General features: G+C 46.6%; 4 protein-coding genes across 6 annotated transcripts in view; 2 read left to right on the top strand and 2 right to left on the bottom strand.

Moving 5' to 3' along the window:
• Positions 1–149: 149 nt before the first annotated feature.
• Positions 150–2,632, top strand: fbp1a (fructose-1,6-bisphosphatase 1a). The gene is made up of 7 exons (XM_003975072.3): positions 150–392; positions 866–1,028; positions 1,247–1,339; positions 1,414–1,554; positions 1,644–1,781; positions 1,861–1,980; positions 2,140–2,632. The coding sequence occupies exons 1-7, from the start codon at positions 223–225 to the stop codon at positions 2,329–2,331; spliced, it is 1,017 nt and encodes a 338-aa protein (XP_003975121.1). The 5' UTR covers positions 150–222; the 3' UTR covers positions 2,332–2,632.
• Positions 2,633–3,119: 487 nt separating this feature from the next.
• On the top strand, positions 3,120–8,178 carry fbp2 (fructose-1,6-bisphosphatase 2). The gene is made up of 7 exons (XM_003975073.3): positions 3,120–3,414; positions 4,158–4,320; positions 4,866–4,958; positions 5,537–5,677; positions 5,836–5,973; positions 7,544–7,663; positions 7,787–8,178. The coding sequence occupies exons 1-7, from the start codon at positions 3,245–3,247 to the stop codon at positions 7,970–7,972; spliced, it is 1,011 nt and encodes a 336-aa protein (XP_003975122.1). The 5' UTR covers positions 3,120–3,244; the 3' UTR covers positions 7,973–8,178.
• Positions 8,179–8,469: 291 nt separating this feature from the next.
• On the bottom strand, positions 8,470–11,404 carry ctsla (cathepsin La). The gene is made up of 8 exons (XM_003975074.3): positions 11,255–11,404; positions 10,355–10,489; positions 10,150–10,272; positions 9,910–10,062; positions 9,358–9,582; positions 9,109–9,277; positions 8,903–9,020; positions 8,470–8,816 (listed from the first exon to the last, which is right to left on the bottom strand). The coding sequence occupies exons 2-8, from the start codon at positions 10,475–10,477 to the stop codon at positions 8,717–8,719; spliced, it is 1,011 nt and encodes a 336-aa protein (XP_003975123.1). The 5' UTR covers positions 10,478–10,489; positions 11,255–11,404; the 3' UTR covers positions 8,470–8,716.
• Positions 11,405–13,669: 2,265 nt separating this feature from the next.
• The window catches only part of dapk1 (death-associated protein kinase 1), a 33,062-nt gene continuing 20,557 nt past the window's right edge, over positions 13,670–26,174 (bottom strand). For all 3 annotated transcript variants that reach the window (XM_029829858.1, XM_003975075.3, XM_029829859.1), the window contains 15 exons: positions 25,846–25,965; positions 25,653–25,751; positions 25,411–25,509; positions 24,775–24,873; positions 24,489–24,686; positions 24,138–24,335; positions 23,420–23,518; positions 21,349–21,426; positions 20,290–20,506; positions 18,821–19,006; positions 18,549–18,746; positions 18,270–18,408; positions 18,055–18,175; positions 17,755–17,943; positions 13,670–17,394 (listed from right to left, as the gene is read on the bottom strand). In XM_029829858.1, the coding sequence (XP_029685718.1) occupies positions 16,111–17,394; positions 17,755–17,943; positions 18,055–18,175; positions 18,270–18,408; positions 18,549–18,746; positions 18,821–19,006; positions 20,290–20,506; positions 21,349–21,426; positions 23,420–23,518; positions 24,138–24,335; positions 24,489–24,686; positions 24,775–24,873; positions 25,411–25,509; positions 25,653–25,751; positions 25,846–25,965 (3,324 nt within the window). In that variant the 3' untranslated portion in view covers positions 13,670–16,110. The remainder of the gene's footprint in view (positions 17,395–17,754; positions 17,944–18,054; positions 18,176–18,269; positions 18,409–18,548; positions 18,747–18,820; positions 19,007–20,289; positions 20,507–21,348; positions 21,427–23,419; positions 23,519–24,137; positions 24,336–24,488; positions 24,687–24,774; positions 24,874–25,410; positions 25,510–25,652; positions 25,752–25,845; positions 25,966–26,174) is intronic.

Below are 26,174 nucleotides of genomic sequence, written 5' to 3'. Positions count from 1 at the left end.
ATTGCATCAAGTCTGCTCAAATCCTTGTGTTGGTAGTATTAGCATTTCATCACTGGCCAGACTGGCTTTTACAAAGCGCGTCGTGTTTCCAGCAGGGCCACACCTCTCCCACAGCTCTGGATTGGCTCTCGTCTTTTTCACTCCACCAAGTTCCGCGTTGCGCAGCATTTAAGTGCTGTAACAGTCCCTCCAGCCTCCACACTGAGGGGATCATCTGCCGTCATGTCCGAACGAGGGGCCTTCGACACCAACGTGGTCACTATGACCCGTTTTGTGATGGAGGAGGGGAGGAGAGCCAAAGGCACCGGGGAGCTGACCACGCTGCTCAACGCTCTGGGGACGGCGGTGAAGGCCATCTCCTGCGCCGTGCGTAAAGCTGGGATCGCACACCTGTGAGTTGCTGGGTTCACGGTGGAGTTGTGGTGGATTCCAGTTATTTCTCACAAGTTCCTGTTGGCAGAAGTTGAGCAGGACGTTCGTGTTTTCTGTGGCCAATCAGGAAGCGCATGCGTAAAGCTGCGCAGCTCCCCCGGATCGATTCTTTTGCACTGCCGTTGTCTTATTTACCTTTTGAATATTAATTAAATCAAAATGTTCCTTAAATTCTGCCCTTAAGAATGGTGTAAACTGGTAAAAATGTATCTCAATATTAATTTTATTCAAATTCTACCTAGATATAAATAAATCTTCAGATGTTTCAGTGCATTTTGGAGAGCAGAAGATGACGAGAAAAAGAGAGAACTCTCTTTTTTGATTTTACTAAAAAGAAAAAGTGACTTTCATTGCTTTTTTAAAATCATAAAATATTTGAAACTTCACCTCTACATAGTGAACGTGCTTCTCATTGATTCCCTCGTCTCCTCAGTTACGGCATTGCTGGCAGCACAAACGTGACGGGCGACCAGGTGAAGAAGCTGGACATTCTGTCCAACGACCTGGTCATCAATATGATCAAGTCGTCCTTCACCTCCTGCCTGCTGGTGTCCGAGGAGAACGAACGCGCCATCGTCATAGAGCCGGAGAGCAGGGTACGTTCGCCTCCACCATCAGAGAGAGAACAGCTGTTTAAACATAAGAAGTCACCTCAGCTACTATTAAAGATGTGGCAGAGCCTCAAAGTTTGTTTTAATGTCTGAGGCAGAACCAGTTTCATCCAGTTTGACCAGTTTTTTTCCAAATCTTTTCCTTAAGGAATCTGGTCCCATGTGACTCCTGCAATCGTTTTAACCCTCTTCTTCGCTTCCAGGGCAAATACGTCGTGTGTTTTGATCCCCTGGACGGCTCCTCCAACATCGACTGCCTCGTATCCATCGGCACCATCTTTGCCATCTACAGAAAGGTGCCAGCAAGCCGCAAACACCCGCGGGAAACGTTTGTCTTGTGAGTGTAATCCATTACTTCTCCTCCGCCCAGACGTCAGACGACGAGCCCTCCGAGAAAGACGCCCTGCAGCCGGGCAGGAACCTCGTGGCAGCGGGCTACGCTCTCTACGGCAGCGCCACCATGATGGTGATCTCCACCGGCCAGGGAGTCAACTGCTTCATGCTGGACCCCGTCAGTACCCGCCTGCGCCCCCACGGAGGCCCTGCTGGTCTCTCTCTCGTGCCGACCGGCGTCACATTTCCATCTCTTTCCCCCCTCAGTCGATCGGCGAGTTTATCCTGGTCGATCGGGACGTGAGGATCAAGAAGCGCGGCAAGATTTACAGCTTGAACGAAGGTTACGCCAGAGACTTTGAGCCCGCCGTTACGGAGTATCTGCAGAAGAAGAAGTTCCCTCAGGTAGCGTTGCTGCCTGAGCAGCCCGACTTTATGTGCAGATCGGTTTAAACGTCTGAATGACCTTTTTAAATGGCGGCAGGACGGCAGCGAGCCCTACGGAGCTCGCTACATCGGCTCCATGGTGGCGGATGTCCACCGAACTCTGATGTACGGGGGCATCTTTTTATACCCGGGCAATGTGAAGAGCCCCGACGGAAAGGTAATGAGGGAGGCTAATCGCCGTTTCAGCCATCCTACATGTACTTTCAGACATTACTGCGCCCTGACGTGACTCCACACCTGCATCGGGTATCTGCAGGCATCCCCAGACGTGTTTGTTCTAACAGATCCTTTCTCCATAACCTGTCTTCCATCAAAGCTGCGCCTGCTGTACGAGGGCAACCCCATGGCCTACATCATTGAGCAGGCGGGCGGCATGGCCTCCACCGGCTACGAGACCATCCTGGACATCCAGCCCAAGAGCATCCACCAGCGGGCTCCCGTGGCGCTGGGCTCCCCAGAAGACGTGCTGGAGTACGTCGCCATCTGTCGGAAACACGCCAGGAAGTAAGGCCGTGGCGAATCGACGCGGAGCCCCATCGCTCCGCTTTCTCCAGAGTTGGAGGCGGCGCGCACGGCAGAGGGATCGGTGAAGGCACGGCAGACATGTGCACATTCCAAACAAGCCCAAGACCAAAGTTGTGCCAAACAAGAAGCACTTTTCCTCTTCACGTTACCTCCACTTCTGCCTTAAAATGTACATTTATTCAGCACCAAGGACCAAACACACGTTTGTACGCAACAAAACTTGATGTTGAGCTGCTGTCGGATGATGAAGGTCTCAATAAAGTCAGTACGATTCCAAAAAAAAACCCCTCAGGCTTTCTCTTATTTACTTTGGGGGGAGGGGGCCACTCTGACCACCACGCCATACCCAGTGGAGCTGACCTTTAAGCTAAAGGGCGCGCGGATGCTAACGGCGTCCAAATGATATTTAAAGCTGACTTGAGCTGCTCTTGTCCCGTTAAGTCATCTTCTCCTGGATCGATATCACAGTTGCACCATTCTGCACCGGTTTTAATGTGTTGTTAAACTTCAAAACGCCGCTTGACACCGTTGTACATTAGAAGCCTTTTGGAATCAGACTTGAAGCGGCATCAGAAACGTGGAGCACGTGAAGAGTTTTGTCACGTTTCTGTGCGTTAAACAGGCTGAGAAGTTTCCTCTTGCGCCGCCGACAGACGTGTTGAAAGCCCTGACTTAATACCAGCACTGGTTCCGTCTCTGCAACTGACACCCGACACCCCCTCACCCATTTGTAGCCGCACATTCACTCTTCCACCCTGCTGCACTCACAAATAGATCCCCTGGCTCGCCCTCCTGTTGGTGGGTATGAAAAGGACTTGGCTGGGGCTGAGCTCCCCCACTTGCTCCCCGTCGTCCCCACCAGCTGCAGCCCGTCAGGACCAGCAGAACCAAACGTGATGGACCAGAGTGCCTTTGACACAGACGTGTGGACCCTGACCCGCTTCGTCATGGAGACGGGTCGGCAGGCCAAGGGTGCGACCGGTGAGCTCACCCAGCTCATCAACGCCATGCTGACTGCCATCAAGGCCATTTCCTCTGCTGTGCGCAAGGCAGGTCTGGCTCACCTGTAAGTGCTTTTTTTTTGGGCTTTCTGACATAAACGAGGCGGCAGATGAGGGGAGTTCTGTCTGGGTTGAGCTGGGTTTTCAGAGCTAAAAGGCCCCCGTTGCTGCAACAGCCGTTGCAAGACTTCAGTCTATTGCCAAAGACGGTTGTTTTGACATTTTGCCTTTAGAGCAGCGGTATATTTAGGAGGCGCGACAGATTCCAGGGGTTGAGGCTGTGTCGCTGCAAAACGTGAGGATTTAGAACCAGAACCCAATCAGGATTGGTTTCGACACTGTAATCTGGAAATGATAAAGGACCTTTGCATCTGTGCCATGTCACGCTTCAGATAGCATCCAGAAAAGAGAGATTTGGTAACATTTCCTCTCATTGACCAAAAGCGGGTCGAACTTCTGTTTTTGTGACGTTGCTTCGCTTCACAGTGATTTATCACAGCCCTGGGGTGATATTTTATGCAAGAACTGCACAAATAAACTAGCAAATCTGTATCCCTTGAGCACAGATGCAGAAAAATGCAGCGCCGACTTGCTTTGTGTGGACTTTTGCAAAGATGCTGGATGCTGATTGGTTAAAACGAGTCTGTAAAGATGTAAAAGAATGTCTGAATTCACGCCAGCTCATCATCAACGGACTGCAAACATTGCATAACCAGACACAGATCAACATTGTTTGAAACAAAGATCGTAAGTGGTTGCCATGCCAACAAGTTTTAGACTAAAACCGCTGAGCGATTGATCCACGCAGGCAGGGCTTGGCGGGCTCGGTCAACGTGACGGGCGACGACGTGAAGAAGCTGGACGTGCTGTCCAACGACCTGGTCATCAACATGCTGCAGGCCTCCTACGGGACCTGCTGCATGGTGTCCGAGGAGAACAAAGAGCTCATCGTCACCCCCAAAGACAAGAGGGTGAGTGAGGCAGGACAAAAGCCCCCGTAGTGTGAAAACGACTCAAAATATAGCAAAAGTCTTGAAATTGGACCACCTGTGAAACCCGTTATCCAATAAAATACCTCATTCAACAGAAACCCTGTGAGCTTGTGGGAATTTTGTGTGAAACATCCTCACACAAAAATATGTGCAGAGACTCATTTGAGACTTAATTACATTTAAACAAAAATAAACCAGTGAGAGAATTAACTTCCCTTTTCTCGCTCCACAAACAAAACCCCCCTAAACGGATGGGAATCAGTTTAAAGCACAGAGAACAATATTTGTGTGCTCTGCGTCATGTGATGTGTGACACCAAGACTGTGGCTACGACCTGACATGTGACCCCCGTAGCCTAATGCTGGATTAGGTAACAGTAAAGTACACGTTTGAAGCGCTATAATATATAAATGAAGGACACCGAAGGACAAATGTAAGCTCAAAACAATCATGAAATCTGAGTATGTTTTAATGTACTAAAATGATATATTATGTGTAATTAACCTGTGCGTCTTTTGTCGCAGGGTAAATACGTAGTGTGCTTCGACCCGTTGGATGGCTCCAGCAACATTGACTGTTTGGCTCCTATCGGCACCATATTTGCCATCTATAAACGGGTTCGTTTCTTTGTTGATGTCGTGATGTCTTGACCTGCCTCTGATGTCGCTCATGTGGTTTATAACATATTTGCATCTGATCAATACTAAAAATAATGTAGATGGCTCCGTACAGAGAACAAGACATATCAAAATAAAAAATATGTCAAAATTTATACCAGAGACGTACAGTGTAGTTCTAGTTTGTTTGTTTTTTAAATTAGAACACTCAATGTTATTTGTAGAGATGTAAAAAGAAATTCAAGGCGCAGTACCATCGTTTAGACACTAGAGCGCAGTGTTGTGTAGGTTTTCTCCTGGATTAGCTTCACTGCCACCATTTGAAGTCCAGTTCGTGTTCTTTGTCTCACGAATATTTGAATCTCTTGAAGAGATCTTCTCTCATGTGATGAACTTATCAATGCATAAAATGCTGAATGTTGATGCATTTAGTACACATTCACCTCTGGCCTCCACATTCATATAATAGCATTCACATTAGTTTCCTTTTCTCTTACCTTGCTTACCATTCATAGCAGCTGTTTTGAAACTTTCCCTCAACTATTGTCTGATTTGAGCTAGTTCATCCCTTGTTTCAGGTGTCCGAAGGTGAGCCTACAGAGAAAGATGCCCTCCAGCCAGGAAAGGCCATGGTGTGTGCAGGCTATGCTTTGTATGGCAGTGCCACCCTGGTGGCCCTCACCACCGGCGCCGGCCTCCACTTCTTCATGCTGGATCCTGTAGGTACTTCAGGCTCACTTTAACCATGACAGCAGCATGTAACAGTGCTCATTTAACAGTTTTATGCTTTTATTGCTGAGAAAATACCCTCTCATTCATTCATTGTTTTTAAAAGTATCACTTAAAGACAACCAGCAATCTAGATTCTCTTCTTCAGGCCATCGGCGAGTTCATCTTGATTGAGAGGAACGTTAAGATCAAGCAGAAAGGGAAGACCTACAGCCTCAACGAGGGTTACGCCAAGTACTTCCACCCCTCCATCAACGAGTACCTGAAGCACAAGAAGTACCCAGAGGTGAGAGCTTCGGTCAGAGAAACCGAATCGGATTCTCAAAGGTTTCCTGATGAATTATTTCACTGATTATCAGCAGGGTGTTGCCTAATTTTAATAATTTTAATTTTGCAACTGGAATTATGTCAATATACTCATCAGTAGCAAAATTAGTCTTAAAATATGAATGTATCCGATCAGCTCACACTCACAATATTTCAAAGGTTTGAGGAGAGTCAAGGTGAACCTTCAGAGTCATACTGGTCCCCAAACATGTGACTGAGGGTGGGGACGCCCGGGTTCGTCAGCTGAGCTGCAGGAAACATGCTGCTCCTCAGGAAATTGCAGTTTCTCGTCTGGGAAGTCTGAAACAGCTGAGTCATCATTTCTGCCGCACGATTAGCAGATGTTGCTCGCACATCAGCATCAGACCTTCATGTCCTGTATGTCGCACTCCTCACGTGACATCAGCTCTTCTTCAGAGTAGTTTAAGCTAAATTAGTTTAAGATATAGCATCTAAATCAAAGAGGTTCCTCTGATATTTACTCTCTGGACCAAATGTCTGACCTGAGTTTTAGTGTCTTCACACGCCAGATTTAGGGTGCCGAGAACAGTTTGCAGGCTGTTGACGGTGTTTTACACTGATATTTAGGCAGAATGCAGGAGGGAGGGCAACAAGTAAGCGGTGGCCCAGAACATCAAAGGCCTGTTTGAGAGTTAAGACGCGGTTTAAAGGTTGAGGTTAGAAATTACGTTACGTTTATGAAAGTCCCCATAAAGTTAGAAGTACAAGGAAATGTATGTGTGTTTAGGGGTGGGAGGGTTTTTGGGAAATGTTATTGGCCACGCCCCCAAAATGACTGGGCCCTGACTCAGCGGGCACATGATCCTCAGCTACCTCATGTCTGAACACGGCGCCACGCTCACGTTGTTCTTAGGGCTGTGGGGCAACACTGGTTTATAAAAGGTCAACGTAAACACGCAGTAAACAACTTCCAGATTAGACTCAGGGCGGGGGGAAAGCTGATCCCGGAGCGCGGCCTGAGATTGTTCCCTGACTTTCTTCTGCAGGTGGACTTTGACCTGTTTACCGTTGTGTTGCTGCTTGTTTTCCAGCAACGTATCGGGACCACCGCAACTACGTATGAATCGACCTGTTCGAAGTGACCTTTAGAATTAGGAAACAACAGAGTCGATCTGAGCAAACGTGGATAAGAGGATCAGACCCGTGGAAACACCCCACTGTGATACGAGGCCCAAACAGAAAAATAAGATAATGTGTCAGCTGAATAAACCAACTCTTCAGCCTTGGTGATAACTGTAACTAAAGACTCTCAACCACCGTCTGACCTGTTCATACGACACTTTTAGGAATCACTTCCTAATCCTGCTGTAGGTTTTAGAGTCCAGAACTCAACACAACACCCTGTTGACCTATCAGCCATACTGACCCAGGGAACACCAAGTCCTCACAAATATCACTAAATCCAGATTCACACTGCTGAATAATCTGGCGATGTGTCTCCGACCACATGAACTCACGCTCAGTTCCAGTGGCAGGAGAATGGCAGATGTTGTCTTTGCCTCCTGCAGGATGGCGGTTCCCCGTTCGGAGCTCGCTACGTCGGCTCCATGGTCTCCGACGTTCACCGCACCATCGCCTACGGGGGCATCTTCATGTACCCCGCCAACGAAAAGAGCCCCAAGGGAAAGGTGAGCCTTAGCAACCGTCGTCACGTGGTCCAGTTGTGCAGGTTCACCTTGTGTCAAGATGAACTTAAAATCAAGAGGAACAACGGTCGTGTGCAACGAAATAAAATAATTCTCTCCTCAAAGCTGCGGCTGTTGTACGAGTGCAACCCCATAGCCTTCCTCATCGAGCAGGCGGGGGGCATCGCCACCACCGGCACGCAGAGAGTCCTGGACGTCCAGCCCGAGGGGCTCCATCAGCGGGTGCCCTTTGTGGTGGGCTCCCCTGACGACGTCAACGAGTTCCTGACCTTTGTCCAGAAGTACCAGTGACCTCGACGCCTGTTTGGAACAGTTAAACAGCCCCGGTCACTCCGCCAGACGCCGTGTGAGGAGCCCGTTTAGAAGTCTGATTACATGAGTTGAACAGGATGAACTGGCAATGTTTACGTTTGGGGTTTTTGTTCACGTGCTGCCCCCTCAGGACCCGAGATTAAACCATTTCCAGGCCCCACAGGCGACATTTGTGGTCAGTTCCACACCATGAGCAGTTGGAGTGATGTTTGAGCGTTATCACTTTTCTCATGTCTAATGTTTAACTCGCGTTTTCCATCAACGGCCATAAAGTGTAGTAAGTGTGACACGTGAGACTGGGACAGGTGAAAATTGCAATGACCTCAGCAATGAGGTGATTATCAGATCAGATCACCATTATCAGATTAATTTCTCTGAGAAAACCAGTAAAATTGCAGTAACAGTGCAGATGTTTGATATCCAGAATCCAGTCACATGACTCAAGATGACAAAAAAACCCCCTCAAAACAACAAAATAGTGTTTGTCAAGTTTAATTATGATCACAATAAGAATAAAAAAGCTCATTTACAATGAACAAGGTGACCGACAACGCAGCAATCACCGCACATATTTACAAACAATAAACACTAAGATCGTCCGGCGTGAAAACAGCCAAAACAAAATAAAACGGCGCCTTTTCCTTTAAAAGAACAAAACTAAAGGGTGTTCCCTCGCAGCCGTCTCTGATAAAAACTATAGCACTACATCAGCGCGGGCAAACTTCAGACGAGAGGATAACTGGCCGCCGTGGCGATCCCGCAGTGGTTCTTCTTGTCCTTGGCCATGTAGATGTAGCCTTTGTCCCCCCAGTTTTCACTCCAGCTGCAAGACAACAATAAAAAAAAAAAACGTGTTAAAACGAGTCCACGTCTGTTAGGTTCGAAAAGAGAAAAGAGAAAAACACCCACCTGTTCTTGACGATCCAATATTTCTTTCCGTCCACGTCCTTTCCTTCGAAACCGTATCCCACCACCAGCACGCCGTGGTCCAGCTCCTCGCTGCTGCACTCCTTGTCATAGTAGATTCCTAAAACAAGACACAGAGACGTCAACAAACCAGCTCAGCTAACGGCTAAGCTCAAATGCTAACAAGCGACACACTAAAACAAACTGACCTGAATGGTAGAACTGGAAGGACTCGTGGCCGGCATCGATGGCGACCGAGACGGGCCCAACAGAGGCCACGGCCTTCATCAGCGCCCGCTCGCTCCCGCTGGGGACGTCGACAAACCCGGTGTCGTTGGCGGAGTTGTATGAGGGGTCATAGTGGCACGGTCCCTCATCCTTGAGGGACAAAAACGGCATTTTAGACTTTCGCCACCAAAACTAGCCACAATCCCTGCGATAATATTCAGGATACGTACAGTTCCCAGGTATGGATAAGACTCCTCGGAGTCCAGACCGCCGTTGTCCTTGATGTACTGGAAAGCCTGGTCCATCAGCCCGCCGTTGCAGCCCTCGTTGCCCTCTGGTCTGGAGCAGTCTACCAGGTTCTGCTCGCTCAGCGACACCAGTGTCCCGGTCTTCCTGAAGTGCTGCCCCTCCATAGCTCCGGTGGTGCTAAAGGCCCAGCAGGAGCCACACTGACCCTGGAAGATAAACAGCAGAAACAAAACTGTTCAGACCAAGGAAAGGTGACTTCACGCAGGCCCAAATCGCACCGAGCCGGTCGCACCGGTCTCAGCTTACAGGGCGGTAATGTAAAGAATGTCACAGGAGTCTGAGCAGGCGGAAGGAGGAGGAGCAGCACGTGGAGACCACAGATAACAAAAACAACACGCGAGTGGCCTCTTATCACGGCTCAAAACAGCCCTGACGTGTCCTCGTCAGTCCTCTACAGGCAGACACCACAAACAAACACCGAAGCAGGTCAGACGGGCTCGTCCATGACGCTCGTGTTTCACCACGTTCGTTACCTGGTCCTTGACGGGGGTGACGTAGCCCTTGTCCCTCCAGTCGACGGAGCGTGGGGCTTCCAGGAAGTTGGGCTCCATGAACAGGGATCCCCTGAGTTTCCTCTGTGACTTCAGCTTGTAGCCATTCATGATCTGCCTGAACTCCTCATGAGTCTGTGGGAAGACAAGTCAATATTAATGGTCTTTACCAGTTTACCAGGACAGACAGAACCCCCGCCCAATATGGACCATTTAGTTTACCATGTCTCCAAAGTGGTTCATGCCCAGACTGTAGGTATGTTTGCCCATGGAGTGCTCCAGGTTGTGTAACTCGATCTTCTTCAGGTTCTTCTCCCACACCATTCTTCTCCAGCCCTCCTCCTTCTGAACAGGCGCACATGCAAATCAGCCCCCGTTTGATCGGCGCACAGCTCGAACTGCGCTCGCTACCAAACACACACATCACCTCATGGTATTTCTTGGAATGCCAGTCCTTCCACAGGTTCCAGTGCTCGTCCAGCTGTGGGTCCAGGCTGGGGGCCGAGAGGGCTGCAGTCACGCACAGGGCCAGCACCACAACGGGAAACATCCTGATCTTCAACTGGAAAACAGCGACCAAACAGTTAAAAAAAGGGGCGCATTCTCTGAGAATAAACGCGTAAAATCAGGGAAACAGAATGCAGAAAAGCCTGCTCGTCATGCAGCCAGAACAGAATGTTCATTCCCATGATTCACCCACCGGGATCAGCCGTGACGCTGCAAAACACATTCCAGGCGCTACATTAAACAATACACGACCAAGTGGGCCACTCTTTTACGCAATTACGGTTTAAATAAAGCGGTTTTAATGAAACCAGGAGGGAGGAACTGCGGTCGGATGTCGGGAAGAAGGCAAAAAAAAACAACCGAGTCTGGTTTTGTTTTGTTCGCAGTCACGGGATCTGGATCGGCAGGGAGCCAAGAACCCGGCCGGACATCGAAACTACAACAGGATAACGAAATTAAAAGCAGTTGGACGGTGGCCCAAGCGTTACCGGCCGGTCTTTCCTCTGAAACGAAACAGGGAAAGAGAGAACTCCAACAATGGGTGATTAATGCTCCGGACAGGCGGACTGCGTCAAAGGCTGCCGAGCAAAACAAGATGGCTCATGCAGCAGCTCCAGAAAACCGTGGGATATTTAGCCTAACCATAGAAACACAAAAGTCTCACATCTGTCTTGAAGGTCAATCGTATACATATGTATTTTGCAGTTCAATAAAGATATTTTTTAAAAGCAACACAATATATAACACAATGAGATTTTGCACGAATTGAATGTATAGCCGTTGCGGCTTTTTAGCTAGTGTTAAAAACCGCTAAACTTACTGTTAGGTCCTCAATGTAAACGACGAGCTGAAGAAAATAACCTGCTGTTTTCGGGGTACACAAAGTTTATAAAGGCCCGACGGGCAGCGGACTCGCCACCCATCCAGCTCTCTGATTGGTCCGCTATCGTCGGGCTGAGCTCTCTGATTGGTCCACCTTTGTTTATTGCGATATTGCCCCGCCCCGAGGTGTGACGTTATCAAGGAAGCACGTGAGTCCCTATCTTTGGAATGGTGATGAAATTAGATCATTTTCCCCCTTTTCAGCAGGTCCTTTTTGAACAAAACATTACGATAAGTGCATTTTCATAAAAATATAATTTCGTAAAAATATTAAAGCTTACTGTATAATCGCAGAATTAACTGCAAAACAAAGTAAATGGTCACTGAAAATAATCATTACACGTCACTGTGCAACGTGTCAGTTTTTCCTAATCCCTTAACGTCGTATTTTATTGGGTTAACTCGACCTAAATAGTCTAAGGTGCGTTTTATTTTAAGACTTTACACCCAAGTCGACAACACCCATGCTAAGTCACTGATGGCTTTAAATGCATGGAAATTGCACGTATTGTAATCTTATCAGCATCACAAACAGCAAACAAGAGCTGAAAAGGACAAAACACTGAAAAAGTCGTGGAAAAAAATAACAATTTATACCCATAAATAGGAAAAGAGGTCATGTCACAGCTGAAATAAGTGAATTCTCACAAATGTTCCACGGGTCAGAGAACATTTGCAGTGCAGGATTTAAAAATGTCACTGCCGTCACTTCTACCCATCCATCAAATTTAAAATCAATCTAAACTTGATTGAATTATTTTAGCACATCAATTCAGAATGAAAAGTGTAGCATCATGGCAGTTGCTCAGATTACGCCACAGACAAACCAAACTGGTTGTGTGTGTGTCACTGGTCTGTGTGTGTGTGTGATGGCTCATCCACATTTGGCCACTGCATCACGCGGAATATAGGCTTCCGTCGCAGCATACTGTTACAGTTTGCAGAAAGCTTGCAGGGAGCAGTTGCCATCCTCAGCAGATTATTCACACAGCGACAGCATGACTGCCGAGCACATCCTGCACAACAGGACATAAAGTGGTCACTGGGGGTCACAGAAGCCTGAACCTGCAGCTGGATTCCTCCCCATGAGCATGAATTAAATGTGGACTTATCAATATGATCAAGGTTCAGCATGTCACCCGTGACTGACACCTGTGAACATCAGTTTTGCTCTTTTGATGTTTACAGAATCACTGGAGCTGAAATAAAGTTCTTCAATTTAGTTTCAAAATGGTAATTTGGATTGGTAATTTAGATCTTCTACACCGCAGACTTCTGCAGATATAGATATATTTCCTGTGAGAGGAGAAAAACACTGTTGATTAAAATAATCAGAACGTTTGATGAGTGATAAGTGATCGACATATGTGCAGACACAGAGCCGCAGTGAGGAGCACCTCGAGGTGTAAACATGTCTCCTTGTTTTCCTTCATCAAGGAGCCAATATGATTGAATCTGGAGGTATTTGGTGAAGAGTTAAGCTCCAGGCAGGCTGTAGTAATCAGTATTGAGGTGAAAACAAAGCTGAGATACTAAGATTGGCCTGTGTATGTGCCTCTGCAGGACTAAAGCAAGGCTAGCCTCGTTCACATGTCTTATTTTTCCATACAGGTGGAACCTTTAATCATTCAGCTAAAGGCACCTCACATGATTTGAATCCCTCCCCCACCTGCAAAAACAGGCTTGACAGGAGTCAGCAGTCAGGGGCAAGTGAAGACAACCCCCGTTTCGGTTGAGTAGACCCATCATGTGACTGAGGGAGGATGACTCGGCAGCTCCATAATGAACCCAGAAAAGTGTGAATAACACCCTGGAATTCCGAAGAAATAAAGATTATTTTACTCAGTGCTGGATGGAAACTACAAAGAGAACAAAATGTACTATTGTCAACTAAGACACTGCACTAGACATGCACTAATCTTAAGGAAACAGCAAGCATCAAATTAGACTGAAGTTTAAAGATGAGCCAGACAGGAAGTCAGGAACTCAGAGGGGACCGCCGTCACGGGTCACCCTCCCTGGGTGCTCGTGCGTTGCTCCACCACGTTTCTGCCAACGGAGATGCTAAATCCTTCATACATGGGGGTCAAACCCAGTCCTCCAGAGGTGCAACCAGCTGTGGTTTCTACCCTCCCAAACAGTTTTCACTGAGTTTTCACAGTTTTCACTGAGACGAGAGGGGTTAAGGATTTTGGCCCCCGAGAGCTGGGCTCATAGGACAAAAATCCAGCATAAATCATCCCGAGAAGAGCTGAATGTTCTAGTGTTGGTTGTTGTTACGCAAACTGAGCAATAGCTGCAGTAAAAATAATTACAATTCTGACTATTCTAAAATAATCAAGGACAGAGAGTGTGATATTATGCAAAGAATTTATTATAAAATGTATTACACAGTAAAGTGTCAGGAGTACTAAGAACATGGCATTCCAGGACATGCTAAAATAATGTAACATAAATAAGTGGTAAAAAGACTTGTGCAATGTGGCGTTTGAGTCAGAGTCAAGGGAAAATGAAACATCCTCAGAAGCAGATACACTGGCGTCCCAGTTAAACCCACTGGTTTGGTCACAACGACCGTGTGTTTTCCTCCAGTTTGATATCACAGATTTCATTAAACATAAAAAGTTCCCATACGTTTTCTCAACAAACAATACAAATATTTTACATCCCTTTGTGAAACATCACCTCGGTTCGTGGACTGTACAAGGCGACAGTAAAGGAAGGAATGTTTTAGGCACACGACATTGGCAACCGTTACACACAACTTCAAAGAAAGCGTCGACGTGACAAGATAAATTAAATCTTCCAAATTTAAATATTCTTAGAAAAAGTCTGGGATACATTCATTCTTGCCTTGGTGGACTCGGCAAGTTTTCATGTTTTTGGACATACAGGATGAGGTCGGTAGGACACCGCTTGTTTGTGACTTGACAGGTCACTAAAGAGATTATTTGATGAATTGATGGTAACACTGGGGGACTGAAAATACTGCACTCCAGCTTCTGTCCTGAAAAAGGCCTTTTACATCTGCGGCGTCTTCAGGGCAAACAACACCTGGTCTGGAATTTCCACTTGTGTCTGCTTCATTCATGTTCCAGAAGCAGCTGGTGTGAAACCGAATCACCTTTTTAAGAACATTACTGTGGAAAACGCGAACCGTTCTGTTCGCTCAGCCATCACCGCCAAGTTGAAAGAGGAGCTGAAATCACGTGTGGCTGGGCAACACTGAAAGTGGAGTCCAACGCCGCTGCCGCGTCGAGGTGCTGACGCCCAGCAGACGCTGCTCTCACTCCGAGCCTGAAGCCCAGCGAGGCCACCTCCACCCCGTCAGCACCACAACATCCTGGTTGGTTGGTTGATTCCTATGCAGAATATCATTTTTTGGTATGCAGGAAGGACAAACTTCCATCGAAATGCTCCGTTTTTGGGAAAGCAAAAACTGTGTTTGGAAGGCAAAAAGACCCTTTGGATGAAACAAAGAAAGAAACTCGGGTATAAATATTTACAGTCACGCTTTATGTTACAGGTCCCCCGGTGACTTTATTTGGATTTAATGCAGCAAAGGTACTGAAAAAAAAAACACAAATAGATATTATTGTGTGGCATTTTGATCTAAATCCAGCCTTTATCTTAATCATTAAAGTGTTAATAGCATCACAGGAGTGTTCTGTTGTTTCCTGTTAGTGTAAAACAGGAACTGCAAAACACGACACAATATACTAAAATTACCTGTGAGGCTGAATCGAAAGCTGACAGCTAACTGAAGATGAAACAGGAACCAATATAGTCACGACTTTGGGACATTTTTTAAAACTATTTACCGATACTTAGAGGCCAGATGAAGACGAATGCACCGCTCAGGGTTCCCAAAACTCAGATGAGGGGGGATTTTTAAGTTTGACAGGTGTCAGTGGTTCAGCTAACTGGCTATCGTGTAATCTTTAGGAAATGGAGGGACCCGTAAATAAAGCGCCACCAAAAATAAATCTACAGTGCAGAGACAAAGAGAAAGAGAGTATCAACGATCAAATATACACCAATATTGACGCGGACAAGAGCGTCATATCAACTCCAATATGAGAACAGCGAGTTTCATTTTTTCTGTAACATGGATCCAGTTTTTCTTTCCACTCACTGACCTTTAATTGTAAACAGGAAGATTTACGGCCTTTTAGTCCTGATTAAAACTGTAGACAAGGCACAGTTTTCTTACCAGACAGAACTACTGTCTTCATATGAAACAAGACTCGTTGTGCTCTTCAGGAAAGGGGGGGGGTGGGGGTGTAGAAGGCCTCAAAGGCACTCTGCAAAATTCTGGTAGTTTCCTTTTTAATGGCCGAATGTCACACTGGTAACAGAGACGAGGATTATAATATGAAAAGGAAGTGATGTAACCGAGGATGGACTAGTAAAGACGGCAGCCTCAGATGTGCTAAAAAGGTCCGAACACAAAGGAGCCATCTTTGTAACAACCTCCTTTTGTTAGAGTCATTAGCAAAGCAATGAGCTGCGCGTTGCTCTCGGCTGCAAGACGTTGATGAGATTTGTGTTAAAAAAGCAGCACGACTTTACGAAGATAATAAAAGCACTGGATTTCTCTTTGGAGAACGATCCGCTCTTTCACAACATTCACAACGAACAGCGGAGAAGTGTACCGGTGTGACGGGCACAAACACGACATCTGGGTCACATGGAAAAGTTTCAGGAATGAGCAGCAGGACTCGGAAAGATTGCACTTCAAGTTCTTCCCCCCCACGGATCTGTGACTCTTCCCTCTATCGGACCCCGGTGGGCTCAGCGAGAGACGACCGAGCTGATCGAGTTGTACGATGTGCCGCCGTTGCAGATCGCTGGGTATCCGTTAGCGGCCCCGCCGACGGCCTCCGCGTTGACCCTGAAGACGGGAGAAGCTTTGAGCAGGAAGTCGGCAGCGTCTCTGCGACCCAGCTCCCTCAGTTTGGCCATCAGCACCCCGACTGTGCTGTCCGCTCGGCTGCTCCACTCCTGCAGGAGCGCCGCGGTCGGGCTGGGCTGCTGAGCCGCCTGCGGAGAGTCCGGCTCAGCGGCGCCATTTGTCCCGCTACTGTGTTTGGCGACCAAATCTGTGAGGCCGAGGTTCATAGCCAGCAGACACCAGTCTTTTCCCATAGCGTCGGGCGGGTCCAGCATGCGACACAGCTTCCGGCGAGCCAGCAGGGGTACATCTGATATATGGATGTCCGTTCCCAGGGTCCCCTGCTGGTAAACCTCAGCACAGCCGAAGGACAGGATGCTGCTGAAGCTCTCTCTGTAGCCACCCATGGTGTTGGTGAGGGAGCTTTCCCGCTGCGCTTGGGCACGGAAAAAGTCTTTGGGCTGGTAGATCATGATGGGGGCGTGATGTTCCCGCAGCTGCTGAGGACTAAGGTAGTATTTGGCTGTCAGCAGTCCAGGAAGAGTGGAGGTCAGCAGGTTCTCTGTTATACTACAGATGGTGTCCAACAGGGTGTAGCACTTGGCCCGCTCCGAGTCATGGCCGCGCACCTGAACCTCCACCCCCTGCCCGTGATTGACCAGCAGGATAATAGCCTCCACTCCTGCCTGGCTGACTTTGGCGCCATTCGTCCACAAATGGATGTCGCCGTCGAAATCCTCTCCGCCTTCTTCTTCAGACTTCTGCTGGTGGCTCCAGCGACACAAGTTCACCTGCAGTTTGTGGAACAGGCCACACGGGAAAGGAGTGAGGTGCTCCGCAGGGACGAGGCGTATGCCACCGTAGATCAGCACCTCGTCCTCCTCGTCCTCTTCGGTCCAGGAGCGGTGGAGGCCGCTCGTCTTGATGAGAGCGGGAACATCCACCATGAAGGGGTTGCTGGCGTCACGGGCGCAGATGTCCATGGCATCCAGGATCTGGAGCAGCTCCTCTACGTCGCTTTCTGGAACAAGAGCCTGCACCTCCTCCAGCCTGTAGCGCCCCCGGTAGTGGTGGATGGCCTTGGGGGCCTCCACAGAGAGCAATTTGCCCAGGATGCCGCTGCAGAGCCACCGAGGCTCCAGAAGAACAACGTCCTGCACCGTCTCGCTCTGCATGATATTAATCTGGAAGGGGAAAAATAAAAATGATAAAGTCCAACGTTTTCAAAATGAAATTGTCTGTTTTAGTAATTTACTGAGCTGAGAAATGAAGAAATACACGAATAAATCAATAAAAAGAGCGACATCCTGCTGAATAATTGTGGATGGTTTTTCCTTCATTTATTAACAGATACTGCACCCTAGTGGCAATCCCTTGTAATGACAGCCAGCTCAACGGACATACAAAACAATTATGTTAAATCCATCAAAAACAGAAAGGGAATTTAGTCAGGAGTGATGTTTAAAGTTTGGAAGCTTTTCATATGCATATTTATTTTTAATCAGCTGTAAGGTATTCTGATTTGATAATGATCAAACACGCACCTCGCCCATGCTGTGGAGCTGCATGGTCAGCGTGCGCAGATGATCCTGGCTGACCAGCGGGTTGATGTGCTCCTGGACATCGCTGACAAACTGCTGCCATGATGTCAGCTGGTTGGGTCCGCTCAGTTTCCTCCAGGACGGGAGGGTAGTCAGCAAGCGCTCTGTCAGCTGCGTCATGGGACTACACTTCTGCAAATTTCAAGGTTGAGACCAATTGAGTGGAAAACAGTTCCTTAGCAACACACAGACACTCTGACTGAAGGCTTGAATTTGTGGAAATTACACACGACATAAGCTCACAGAGATGATGCTGCTGCGAAGTTCCTGTAGGTGATTCCTCAGAAGCTTAACGTCTTTGGAGTTTGAGGCCCCAGCGTCCATCACGAACAATTTTTCACTGATCTGCAGGTCAACCCCGAACCTGCAAACAAAGCAAAGATATTTGAGTCTGTAGGCCCACGGAGGGGAGGAGCCACTTCAACAGAATCTGTTTGCTTCTCCTCTGTGGACCCGACCTGTTCCTGACTTCCTTGAGAAGCACTTTCTCCTTGTCATAAGTGAACTCCCCGGAAAAAGCTCTGGGGATGTCAGCGAGGTCGGCGTGTGTCGCCACGAGCACGACCACCAGGGGCTGCTGGATGCGACCTCCAAAAGCTGGAGAAGGGCAGGAAAACACATCTGATTAGAACAAGCTCCAAAAACTCCTGTCAAAAGGAACATCAAACTACACTGAACATACAGATTCTCTTTGAATCTGAATGATACCGTCACAAACGTATCGTTCCCATCCTCACCGATGTTGTCCTGTGGCAGAGTGAGAGCTTTCAGCAGGTTCAACCAGTAGGTGACGTGGCTCAGCTGGGTCTCGTACGGCTCCTCCAGGCTGAACAGGACCAAGTGGATCGCTGTGCTGTCGTTGGCCGCAAAGTAGTCGTAGGAGCAGTGATAGACGGGGTTCCCAGAAAACTCCCATACGCTGAAGTCGCCCACGCCTGTGGAGAGGAGGGACGCGTTAAAGACGCAGCCATTAAACGTATAACCGTGAATGTAGCCCGTGTGTTCTCACTGTGGATGTTGGCGTGCTGGATGTCGATGGCCTTTGTAGCCTGTTCGTCGGCCGTGGACAGGGCGCTGTGGACGGGGGAGAAGACCTCCAGAACTCCTTTGGTCAGGCTTGGCTCAAACATCATGCTGCGACTCCGCACGCTCACATTCTCACAGCCGGGGTACAGATTGGAGATGCTCACCGAGACTAAATTCAAAAAGGAACAAGTTTTTTTGTTTTTTTTCTAATATGGAATTCGATTTTTCATCAGGTGATGGTTTTGTAAACATTTAACTTTTCCTTAAAACTGTTTTTAGGTGGCATATTTAATGCACGTCTATTGCCAGAAGGGGGAGCCATTTTACTACAAATATATGGACTTTTCAGACCAAAGTCTGAATTTCCTCGACCGCATGAAACACAATGCCTAAAGTTACTCGGGATTTAAACTGAGAATCATTAAAACCGTGAAAAATGCATTCAGGTTTCCTTCACGACAGTATTGTGTCTGAGGAACTACGTTTACACATCCCGAAAGACTGAGATGCTCCAGCTGTACACACAACCTTCGTCTTGATATGCGCTGTTGTATGCATTACAGGTTTTATAGAGATGGCACCCCATAAACATTGACGCAGGACAAAAGTAAATATGGGTTTGAGGTAATAAAATTGGACAAAAGAACAAAATGCTTGCGTTGCTTTTGCTTGAGGACAAATCTAAACGCGAGACAGATGGACGCTGCAACTGTTCCCTCTCAGCTCTGCTTCTCTGTTTTTCAGTGGACCCCTGGCACGTCTCGCTGCAGACACGGAGTCGATAAAAGCCTCAGTGAATTCAGGACCCAAAAGCTCTTCCACAGTCTTTTGAGCAGCTCACCTAAACAACTATCGTCACACAAGAAAACATCTTGTTTGTTTGAGAGGAAATGACTTGCCGTATTAGAGAATGGAGCCTTTTAGGGAAACACAATGATGGATGTACGTGGTCTGTGTGCATATGTGTGAGAGAGAAATAGAGAATACAAGAGAATGTGTGTTTGTGTGTATGTGTGTGTGTGTGTGTGTGTGTGTGTGTGTGACTAGAGTTGCTAATTATAAGTAGGTTGAGAAAATCACACAATAGTTTTGTGCTTTTAAATTTAACATAATGAGTTTGTGCAGTGAAAAACTGTTAATGAAATCTATTACTTCTGTGGATTATGTTGGTTTTGTATGACAAGCATACTGGGGGTGATTTGGCATTAGCATTAGACAGAGTATTTACTTTACAGTGAATGGCTGAAGAACAAATTGGACAATCCCTCACATCTGCAGGGGTAAGAACCAAACCTTTCGAGCCGACGAGCTGAGGGAGCCCCCAGTGCTCCCAAAGCTTTTAAATAAGGAGGGTCATTTTGTGACCTTTCTAAAACAAGATGATTTTGGTTCATCAAGTGAAACTGTAATCCTCTGAAGGATTATCTCGGCTTCAACAGAAACATCACCTACCAGGTGGTTTGGAGTTGATTGGGGAGTTGGGGTGGCGGGCCGTGTTAGTCATGCGTGTCCTCCTCCTCCTGAAGAAGCTACGCAGGATGCCGCACTTGAGCGACTCCAGCAGGGTGCTCTTCCCCGCTCCGGAGTGTCCGAACAGTTTCAGTTTAATCCTGGGCTGGATAGTCTGAGTGGGCCGTAGCTGCTGGATGTAGCTCAGTTTGTGGTTGTCCTGAGTGAGAGAGAGCAGGGACCTAAAGCAGAGTTCAACTAGAAGAAATAAACTGAAGAACCACAAGAGAGCAATTCCTGCCAGTCAGGAAAAGACCTTTCTGACACCTAAAATGATCCAGAAGTTGCTTCAAACATCTGAAATGGCCTCTAACGATGGTTGTGTGGGATGTTGAAACAAATGAATCCTGTAATTCTAAGGGCAGTGAATCACAATTTGGATTCATTAAAATCTGGATTTTGCTTGGAATTCAATTATAAACTGTAATCCCTACCCTCTACTTTAAGTGAGAGGATCAGGATAATTAGATTCTCTTTCTGAAAACAAGGTGCCAAAGTGTCTTAAATTAGCCCAGCATATGCAGAGGATGACTGTTTTCACAGTGCAAACTCATGTTTTCACACTAGAGGCAAAATATCAGCAGGTCTTCTGGAAAAGGAGAGGAGGCTAAAATCTAATTTTTATAACCACAACAACAATAATTATAATGAATTAAATTGGGCATCAGAAATGCTAAACTGGGTTCATCAACAAAACTGCCGAACAAATGGAAAGAATCTGCAAATGTGGGCTATTTATATTGTTTCATATGCTTGTTATTACTAAAAACAGCAGCTCAGTACAGAGTGCCCATAACATGACGAGAGACGACAGGGAGAAGATATTTGATATTTATATATTCACACCTGTGCTCTGGAATAGACCTGAGACTGGAGTGAGTGTGTGTGAACCTGACGTTTGCATCATCCCCTTTTCTTTCGTCTGATTGCATTTGAGTCATTCTGCCTTCACCTGTCACACCTACCTTTTAAACAGAAGTGTGTGAGCGTCTGTTTGCGTACCTTTTTTAACCTCACCAATAAAGAAACGATATGGTCGTGGTGATCAACGCTGGCGAGTTCCTCTGCCGTCTTCCCATCCTGAGAGGATTAAAATAAATTTAGTCGCATGGTCACAGGTGGATAAATAACAATACACATAACAGTACATAGCATAAAGTTATGATGATCAGTCATCATTTAAGATAACACAATCTAACATGAGCAAGAATGAGACAACCCCAAAAATCCAGCTGTGGGAGGACACGCAGAGGCATCCCCCTTCCTCAAAGGACCCTTTTCCTGGTCAAAAATGTGAGTTTTGAAATGGTCGACTGCTGAGTGGAATGATGTAAAACTCCACTGGCCTGTACAGTAGTGAAGAGACCCCCAGCCTGCTCTCACTGCTGACGCAGTTCATCCGTGACACTGGAACCCTTTCTCTGTCTCCAACAGCATTTAATTAAAAACCTCTAATTATAGTGTTGAAGCATTTCAATTAATCTTCTACAGACTCTGAATTCATTAATGCAGCAGCGGTCACATTACAGGTTTGTCTTACAATGCGTCTGCCGCGTGAAAACCTGCTAAATGTGCAGCTCAACAACATACAGGTGTCATGTGATCAGCGGCTGTTGCCCAACCCAACCTGGGTAAATCATGGACCACGTTCACGCCTCAAATTACGCATCTTTTCAGGTCAAACTTTTACTGAATCATTAATAATTTTCTGCTTCTATGCAGCTCTAAAATCTTGAGACCCTTTTATGAGGCCCTAGAGTGAGGACAGGGCTGCTTTAAGCACTCTCAGATGATTTGCTGGATTAACTACAGCAGTAAAGAGACACACAGTGTGTCTGTCCAGCACTAGAACTGTCTTAATTTGTTACTCTCTCAATTTTCCTGTGAACACACTGCGGCACTGACAAGTTTTCCACTCCCATAGCCATCTGTCATTGTTTGGCTCTGGATGCGGCTCCACAGGAGAAAAACTACACTGGCAGCCTGGAACGCCTACACACTCATTCAACTGACTGTTATGAAACACAATGATTACTGTAAAAATCAATAAGGGGCACTTTCTTTAAATCTGAAATATGCCATTTTCTAGGTTTGCTCTCTTGGTTTTAGGACTTGTTTACACCTCTGTGAAAAGGTCACCTAATATTATAAGAGCACTGAGACCACTGACCTTTAAGCTGTTCAAACAGATAAATGTCAATGATGTTCATGTAAATGAAGCACAATCTGGCCCTCAAAACAACCTCATCAGTGCAAGTTTCACTGGAAACGCCTGTCAAATTAAAGGTGACGCGGTCAGCTGAATATAAGATGGATGTGGAGCAAGATCGTAGATTTTAAATGCAAAAAACCCCACTAACAACAAGCGAGCAATAGAAAGAGCAGCAAAGAAAGATGCTACCACAGTGCAGGGGATTCTTGGAGTGTAGCAGACCACATGTGCTGACCTTGTTTCTCATGATCTCATGCAAATGTTAAAAATGTAGCTATCAGTCAGCTGTGTGAGCTGTTGGACATTGAATTATACATGATTCAAGATTAAAAATGCACATCACACCAGCTGTCGTTCAACAATACCACCAAAAGAAGGTTAATGACAATAAATGTCCCGAAAAACTGAACTAAGCCATTAAAGCTCCATCCTGATCAATGGTCTGGTAACAGCTTACCCAGCACAAAGCCACTACTGGGCTGTGAACAAAAATCTTTGGAGTTAGATAAAGGAAAATTCACAGCAGGGATCAGATTTAAATCAATTACAGTAACAGAAAGTGCAAACAAATTAAGAATATTAGGCTTCAAACCAGAATTAGGGAGCTTGTGCAGCTCAGTTCCTGGAGGCTAGTGCCAGTGCTATTAATACAAATATCTGCTTCTAATGAGAATGTGTGTTGTAGTTTTCTAGCTTTAGCATTTAGTGACCTTTGTTGGCCACATACTTCACTCATGAAGGAAACAGTTATTTTGCTTGAGCTGAGCTCTAAGAGACATGATAGGTATTATGATATCTGCAGCCACTTAAAATTTAGAAAAGCAGAGAAATGGCCAAAGGAAATGGCCGTTGGGAACTCACATTGGTGACAGCATCAATGTTAACTCCAGCAAGACACAGGTGACGAACCACCTCCAGGCTTCCGTTGCTGGCAGCCAGGTGAAGAGAAGTCCGGCCATACTGTAATAGAACGACAGACAAAAGAAAATTCCATATTCCTTAAATATGTCAAAATAACAATGCACGTGAATAATTAAGGGAGGATGGATCCTCAAACATTTCTTTCAAAAGTGAAAAACCCAAGGGGCTTTCAGAGTATGGGAAAAGCAATCCCATCATAGAATACATTAAACTAGATGGTATCAAAATAGAATACAAAATCAGCCGAGGCAGAAAAGTGGCGCCTGGTGAAGAAGTGAGGGAAGATAAAATGTCCAGTCAAACGTTAACAGGTCCACTTACCCTCCCCTAAAAGCAGCGGCTCAGGGTGAATCATGAATGCCAGATTTATGGGCCCATTAGTTGGATCATGGAGCAAAAATGTTCCGCTAGAGTGTATTTATACTTACAGAAATCCCTCCAGTCCTCTTTCCCGTGTTTGCTTTCACTGTTTATTTATCCCTCACATTGATCTTATTTGGACTTGATTGGACCAACTACACTACACTGCCTAACACACCTCTCCTCGTCAGGTGTCTTCTACACACTGAGATTTTACAGGTGTTAATTGGAGCAGGACCATGAGGAACAGACAGGGACGAGAGTTAAGTGTGTGATCTACCTGCTCAGAAGCACTCACCTTGTTAGGGAGGTCAAGGTTGGCCTTGGCACTGCAAATAGCCATGACAATGGCAAGGTTTCCATCCTTGCACGCGATGTGTAGTGGGGTGTTACCATGGCGATCCTGTTGGTCAAGGTGACAGTGGTGTCTAAGGAGGCAACGGACCACGTCAACTTGACACCTCCGTACGGCCAGGTGGAGGGCTGTGTGTCCATCCTGAAGACAAACAATGTATCTCTGATCTATCCATCAGCAACTAATAACAGTGTATGTCTATGGCAACACGAAGGGATCAATCCGCTCAAATCGCTTAAATTACATCATCACAGGGAAATGATTCCCGTATAAACAATAATCATGAATAACCACCTTGTCACTGGCTTCGAGAGTGGCCCGATGCTCCACCAGGCACTCGACGATGTCCACGAAACCCCGAGCAGATGCAGTCAGCAATGGGCTCTCGCCCTCTCGGTTCTTTGCGTTGACGTGGCAGCCCGCCTGGCAGAGTGCTCGGGCCACTGTGGAATATCCGTGCCATGCAGCACAATGCAGCGGGGTCTCCTGCTCCTGGAGGTGTGAAGGGGAATATAAAACAATGACATCATTGTTCCATTTAATGGTTTTAATCTACATGTGAACATGTTCCAGTGTTTACCCTGTCGGCCAGATCTGGATTGGCACGAATGCTGCACAGATAGCTCACCACGTCCACGTTGCCATAGCGAGCTGCCACATGGAGAGCAGTTTCCCCAGACTGAAGAAAAGCACGTTACATTAAGGAAATAAGACAAATTAAGAAAATATTAAACATGTATACTACATTTATATGGAAACTGCAAAGAAATGATTTTTGGTGATATTTTACTATTTAAAGCCCAGTTATGGCAAACTAAATGTCTGTTTCTGCTCGACTTTACTAACAATTTAAAGGAGATATTCTGATTGTACCTATAAAAGAGCAGCGCCAGCAGAGGGTCAATTAATTAAGGCGATTGCAAAATGCTTTAGGGATTTTATCTTGTGGAGAATCTCAGTGACTGAGGTGGCACCAGTACTGAAAGCAAACACACACACGCACACAATCTTCCCCCGCAAATCCCGTTTCTATAGCAACAGCAAATAAGCTGATAAAATGCCAGAGTAACTGGTTTTCTCTCCAGGTGCTCAACGTGGTGAGCGTGAATCTGTGTGTCTGGACGTTTTGAAAAACCAAGGTAATGGTGCTCCAGAGGTCTGAAAGAGATGTGTGTGAGTGTGTATGACATAGACACACAGGGGGAAGATGGTTCACCTTATCTTGGATATCCAGAGGGCATTTCTTCTCGTGGAGGAATTTCAGGGTCTCCACATGGCCGTGTCTTGCTGCGTAGTAGATGGCATTGGCTCCACTCTGAAGGTTTTTAAAAAATAAAAAGTTCTTGTCGTGTTCCGTCTGCTTGTGCAAATGTACGATTCACTTTCTTCATTACTGCGGCTCGGAGGCCCGTTTCAACAGCTGAGTCACACAGATCACACCCCACAGGCTGTCTTTACCTTATCGCCGGCCTGAATCTCGGCACCTTTTCTCATCAGCACCTCGATGATCTGAATGTTGCCACAGCCAGCCGCAATCAGAAGGGGCGGAGTCCCATGCTGCCACACACACACCAATTTATTTAGAACGCCACATGATCAAAGAGTGGAACCCAGGGTTGTTTTGTGTGCTGCGCATGTACGTGCTGCTCACCTTGTTGGGCTGATTGACATCGTAACTGTTTAAGGAGCCGAGTAAATGCGTGAGACCGGGGACGTTGTCATCATTTATGGCATGGATGATGGCCTTCATCACAAAGGAGTCTTCCTCATCCTAGATGAGTGGGGAATAGGACATTGAGACATTTACAAGAAGATCTAATTCCGACAAAGATCAAAATTCTTTCTATCACATGCTCTTTTAGTCCCCCTCACCCTATTCTGATGCATGAGCAGAGACAGAAACGGTTTTATTTGCGATGCAGATTCAAAATATATTAATTTCCTGTCTGTCTGTGACATGTGACCCAATAACCTCCAGCA

The sequence above is a fragment of the Takifugu rubripes genome, chromosome 21, assembly GCF_901000725.2.
Source record: "Takifugu rubripes chromosome 21, fTakRub1.2, whole genome shotgun sequence".
Taxonomy (NCBI): Eukaryota; Metazoa; Chordata; class Actinopteri; order Tetraodontiformes; family Tetraodontidae; genus Takifugu; species Takifugu rubripes.
This window is presented reverse-complemented; position numbering and strand designations above follow the sequence as displayed.